General features: G+C 48.1%; 1 protein-coding gene across 1 annotated transcript; it reads left to right on the plus strand.

Moving 5' to 3' along the window:
• The first annotated feature begins 2911 nt into the window (after positions 1-2911).
• Positions 2912-4938, plus strand: LOC137428753 (muscarinic acetylcholine receptor M2-like). Its single transcript, XM_068118650.2, has one exon. The coding sequence runs from the start codon at positions 2986-2988 to the stop codon at positions 4936-4938; it is 1953 nt and encodes a 650-aa protein (XP_067974751.2). The 5' UTR covers positions 2912-2985.
• The last annotated feature ends 459 nt before the right edge of the window (positions 4939-5397 follow it).

Consider the following 5397-nt stretch of genomic DNA (forward strand, 5'->3'; position numbering starts at 1 on the left):
CGGTTTTTTTTTAAAATTCAATCAAAAGGTCAAAGGTCAAGGTTGCATAAAATCTAATTTTATCCGATTGACCTGACATTTGAGCAGGGTTTGCATATTGAGTCACTGAAACTTATTGCTTTTGAGGTCAAAAGGTCAAGGTCACCTAAAATCGTCAAATTTTTTCGTATTTTTTTTTCGTTTCCATGTTTAGCATACAGAAGAAGAAGACTGAAAACAAAGCGGATGAGGATTTAGCGGATTTAACAGCATTGCGTTTATGAATAAGCAGGTAGGTACACAGGTTTCCCCAGTTTAATGCAACTCTGTCGTAAAGGTGGAGATTGCAGAGAGATAAATGCGGTCGAGGTGGAGAGGTAAGGATTGAGGTAGTAGAGAGGTAGCAGTAAAGGTGGAGAGATCTGAAGAATAAGAACACCTTTAAGACCCATGTAACCCAAGTACTACACCGAGAGTAATGAACTCACATCACACTTGTATTTACAGCCATAATCCAACATAATCACATCAAAATGGGATAACTGACCTAGTAACTGACAGATCTAAGGACCATCCGGATCGTCAGCTGGGCTGTCTTCATCATGGACATTTCAACCCTTTAAAGGAGACAGACATGGAGGGGGAGGGGAAGATGGAGAGGAGGGGCCGGAGGGGAGGGGCAAGAAGGAGGGGAGGGGCCGGAGGGGAGGGGTTGCAAGGAGGTGGAATAAGAGAGTAGCCAAAGCGGTGCTCAGTGAGGGACAGCGAGGAAAGGAAGATAAATGTGGATCAGGTAAGGGAACCGTTTAAACCGTTTCGTTATTCCATACTTGGCATATGATCCCTCATTTAATCATCTTTGTTCCTTCGTTATTGGTGTACAAAGCAAGCAGAAGATAGCAGAATTAACACGAGTAGATTTAATGAGGACAAACATATTTAAGGCTTATATCTGCCAGTGCCTGCATTCGTCTCTCATAGGGTAGGTAAAGACACCTTAACGGTACAGGTTTTACCTGTTTGTTGCATCGTCGTCGTATAATGCGTTTTTATGCCACAATTGATGCACAACGTGGCAATCCGGGTGATTGTGGCGAGGAAGGTCTACGTGTCCGTTGGAAAGAAAAGGTCCTGGGTTCTTGAGTACTTTGGGAAGCGAAGTCTGAGGTTTGAAGATGCCAGTGGGGTCGCTTGCGATGCGCTATTGTGGGAAGGTGGTTGGAATCCCATTTTCATGCAGTCGTTACAATGTCACACCTTGCCCGGTTCCTGAGACTATTGGCAAATTAGGACTAGACGGGGTTTTGGGGCGACGAGAGAAAGTGCTCGTAACCCGCAGGACAAATCGTGTCGCCGTTAAAGGTGTCGGAATGTTTGTCGTGGAACGTGGACAGCGCAGACGGAAGATGCGAGTGTCGAAGCCAGGACGGTGGAGACACGCAGGACAGCCAGTGAGTGGGTGCTAATGAGAACCTTCTTATGTTCCAATTTGGTTGCATTCTGTTGCTTGTCGTTCAGACAAAGCCATTAGGATCAGCGGCTAATGATACCAGGGCGGTGAGAACGGGTGGGTGGTGGGAGAACGGAGGGCAATTAATCCCATCAAGACATGAAGGCAGCAGTGACTCATTGATGTTGCCTTATGGGATACGAGGCCTGGACATGATTTCTCACAGTGGAACATCATCATCATCATCTATCAGTAAGGATTTGACTTGAACAGATCATTTTGTATATGAAGAGAAAGTATTGAGGACAAATCGATCCAACGTGCTCACCGTGTCCAAGACTGGCCTTGCAAAGGTCCACACCTCCACGACCGTTCGGTCAGGAGGGTCCACCAGCAGTCTAGCAAGCGAGTGCACTCGATCACCTGAGTGGGATCTTCTAAGATCCGTACGAGAGGGATTGCAGGTCAAACTTCACCTGGTGAAGGTGAACCTTGCCACGACCGCGAGGTGATAATTAATTTTCGAAATTGGAATTGGAGGCAACAAGTACCCCAGCTCGAGGAGGAAGACCACTACGTTTGGCCTCTAACATCAAATCAACGAGTGGTCTCTTCTGTGAATCTTACATCGTGATGTCTGCGTCGTGAGGACGGGACAAAACCACCAGGTTCGAGTTGCTCTTTCAAGGAAAGACGGACAATTTATCCGCATGTTTTCCGAATGGAACCATATGGCGGATCACGGTCCATCCTGAAGGAGGAACCAATCCAACATTTGGCGGTAAATGCACAACAATGGAAGAAGTTAATCTCGGCCTGGATCAGGAGGATGGTCCACGACAGCTGGGATCTATATATTGCTGGTAGGAAGTTTCACAGCTTGTAAGTTTGTGTTCCCTTGTAAACAAGGCAAATTGTGTCCTGGATAGGCCACGTTTAAAATGGCCAATTTACCGTTAAAATAGCAATTAGGACCTAATCGGGTGCATCTTTAGCCACAATTTATCACAAATGTATCCTGAGAGATGAAGATATAGACAGTGAGATTTGCATCAAGGGGAAAGACTTGAGCACGAGCAAAAATAAATTAAAAAAAACAAAATGGAAGTTGCTAATCGACTGATCAGAAATACATTCCTGTCCACTTAGGCCTCCCTCCAGTTTAACAGGTAGGTGTCCGAGTACCCAAGCCAAAGTAGTTGGTAGATTTCAGGGTATAAGAGATTCCTGTATACACATTCTGCCTCGACGCTCTGCACTCCCTAACTCACATTTTTACCTTAAATGGCATCTTTGCTTTCCTTGACACCATTGTGCTTCATTCTTCTAGAGATCCAGCGAATTCAGCAGCCTCACCACCACCACCACCACCACCACCACCATCATCACCACCACTATATTCGATGAACATCATGAACTCAACAGAACATGTTACTTGGGACAACAGAAGCACCGAGGGGACAAACAAAACAGGACCGCTGGTTGTGGAGAGTTACAGCCTCTTTGAGGTTGTTGCCATAGCAACATTCTCCATTGTTCTCAGTTTGGTGACGATCATGGGCAACGTTTTGGTGATGCTCTCAATCAAGGTGAACCGGCAACTACAGACGGTGAACAATGCCTTTCTATTCAGTCTGGCCTGTGCCGACCTCATCATCGGAGCCTTCTCCATGAACCTTTACACATTATACGTGTTGGCCGGCCGCTGGCTCCTGGGTCCACTTCTCTGCGACTTGTGGCTCGCGCTCGACTACGTCGTAAGCAACGCTTCCGTTATGAACCTTCTTCTCATCAGCTTTGATCGCTACTTCTGCGTCACCAAGCCCCTGACGTATCCAGTGCGTCGATCTCATGGTACGGCCGGCATAATGATCGCCTCCGCGTGGTTGCTCTCATTGGCACTTTGGGCGCCCGCCATTTTGCTATGGCCATGGACGTCTGGCGTTCGCTCCCTCCAAAATGGTCAGTGCCACATCCAGTTTCTCTCCAATACCGCCGCAGCTTTTGGAACGGCTATCATTGCCTTCTATCTACCGGTTATAACAATGACGTTTCTTTACGTAAGAGTGTCGCATGCAAGTCGCTGCCGCGTGATGAGGCCTAGTCTCGGGCCATTACCAGCGACTTCCCCGTCAAGCCCAGCCGTCAGCTTAGGACCACGTTGCTTTGCATCGTTTTTCTCGTGCCTTGCCAGAACTCTCTCGCTGACCTGGCAACAGGCCAGAGCTGCACACCTTCGGCTCCGAATGGCGTTAACACCACCGACGGTAAGAGGGAATGCCGCGAGCGAGATGTCTCCGAGCAAAAAAGACTCCATCAAGGAACTACCGCCGTCTCCTGCCAAACGGATGGAAAGTTATGAAACGGCCTGTGTGGAGCACAGTCGTGCCGGAAGCATTTCACAGGCTTCAACAGCTCCCATCACGAGGATGGATCCAGAGGAACCTTGCTACACCGGCTTTATTCCGGCTCCACTCACCGGCACAGGTTTCGTGCAGGCTTTGCTGGGCCTTACCATATCCGAACAAGCTATAATCGAAAAAAAGGATCTTGGGAACGATTCATTTTGCAACAAGTTAGGCCTAGTTCAAGGTTCATTAAACGAATCCCTATCCATAAAGGCCTCATTAATAAATAGAAAGAACAAACCTTCCGCCTTGAATAAAACCCATCTAACCCAGTCAGCAGTAGATTTGGTGTCTGAATCGGAGAGCACTTCTGACGATAAAGACCTTAAACAAGCTTCACCTGGCAAGTCGGTTGCTGATCTGGTGTTGGCCACATTGAGCGTAAAGACTGAAGTCAAAAATAAAGAGAACAAAGCACAGGGAAAGACCAAAGAACAGAAGGGTGACGACAAAGAGAAAGAAGAACAAATGGTGGAAGGAAACAGAGAGGGCGAAGGCCCACTTTTAAGTGCAGAAAGAAAGTGTCAGAGCTCACCCAGCGAGGACAAGATCAAGCCTCTGGAGATGCACCCAGGAATATCGGCGACCAATCGCCCATCCACGACATCTCGATGGGCAAGAATTCGGATTGTAACTAGACCGGTGATAGCAGAAAGCGCAGACCCGGGTGAAGCCGGCATCATAACAAACGCTACAACAAAGACGACCGTAAGAACGTCAGTGGAAGTCGTGAGCGTGGCCGAGGCACGACAAGCGGCCCACAGACAGAAAATGACGGCAGCTTGTCGCTTCGCTTCAGTGGCCCGACAGGCCCAACGACGCCGCCGAGCAGTGGCCGCGCGAGAGAGGAAAGTGACACGGACAATCTTGGCAATTCTGCTGGCTTTCATCATCACATGGACTCCTTACAACGTAGCCGTGCTCATAAACGCCCTGTGTCACGGCTGTGTGCCCGGTGGAGTGTGGACGGCAGGCTACTGGCTTTGCTACATCAACAGCACCATCAACCCCGCATGCTACGCCCTCTGCAATGCCGCCTTCAAGAGGACATTCAAGAGGTTGCTCAGATGCCATTACAGGAACTTTGCTACGGGGCGCTGAAGGCCGGTATCCTCCAACTTGTTATACCTATTATATCATCCGCCACGGAGTTTCTCGCACTTCACAATGTACTGAACAAAAAATGACTATTTTTATAATCTTTGCAACACCTGTGGACGTGTCTGCAGATAAAATGGCATTCACACAATTCTGTACCATCATATAGTTGTACAATAGTATACAACTCACTGATTAGTAGAGATGTGGATTATTGTGCAGGTGCTTGCTCGTACACCTTCGTCTTCCTTTAAGCAACGGTGTGGAAACTCGAGTTCTGTTTTCTGGGGGTAGTAGGCCAAGTGCCTGGAGGAGGTCACCAGCGAATGAACCAAACTGTGTACTCGGCACTCGCACAGAACATTCTGGTTTCTCGGGTAAGATGACGGCAATACAAGCACCACTCGTCATGACCGATCTCGTTCAATTAGATGGTCTTTATGCCACAAAGACCGGGTCGTA

The sequence above is a fragment of the Myxine glutinosa genome, chromosome 5 (assembly GCF_964187855.1).
Source record: "Myxine glutinosa chromosome 5, kmMyxGlut1.1, whole genome shotgun sequence".
NCBI classification, from domain to species: Eukaryota; Metazoa; Chordata; class Myxini; order Myxiniformes; family Myxinidae; genus Myxine; species Myxine glutinosa.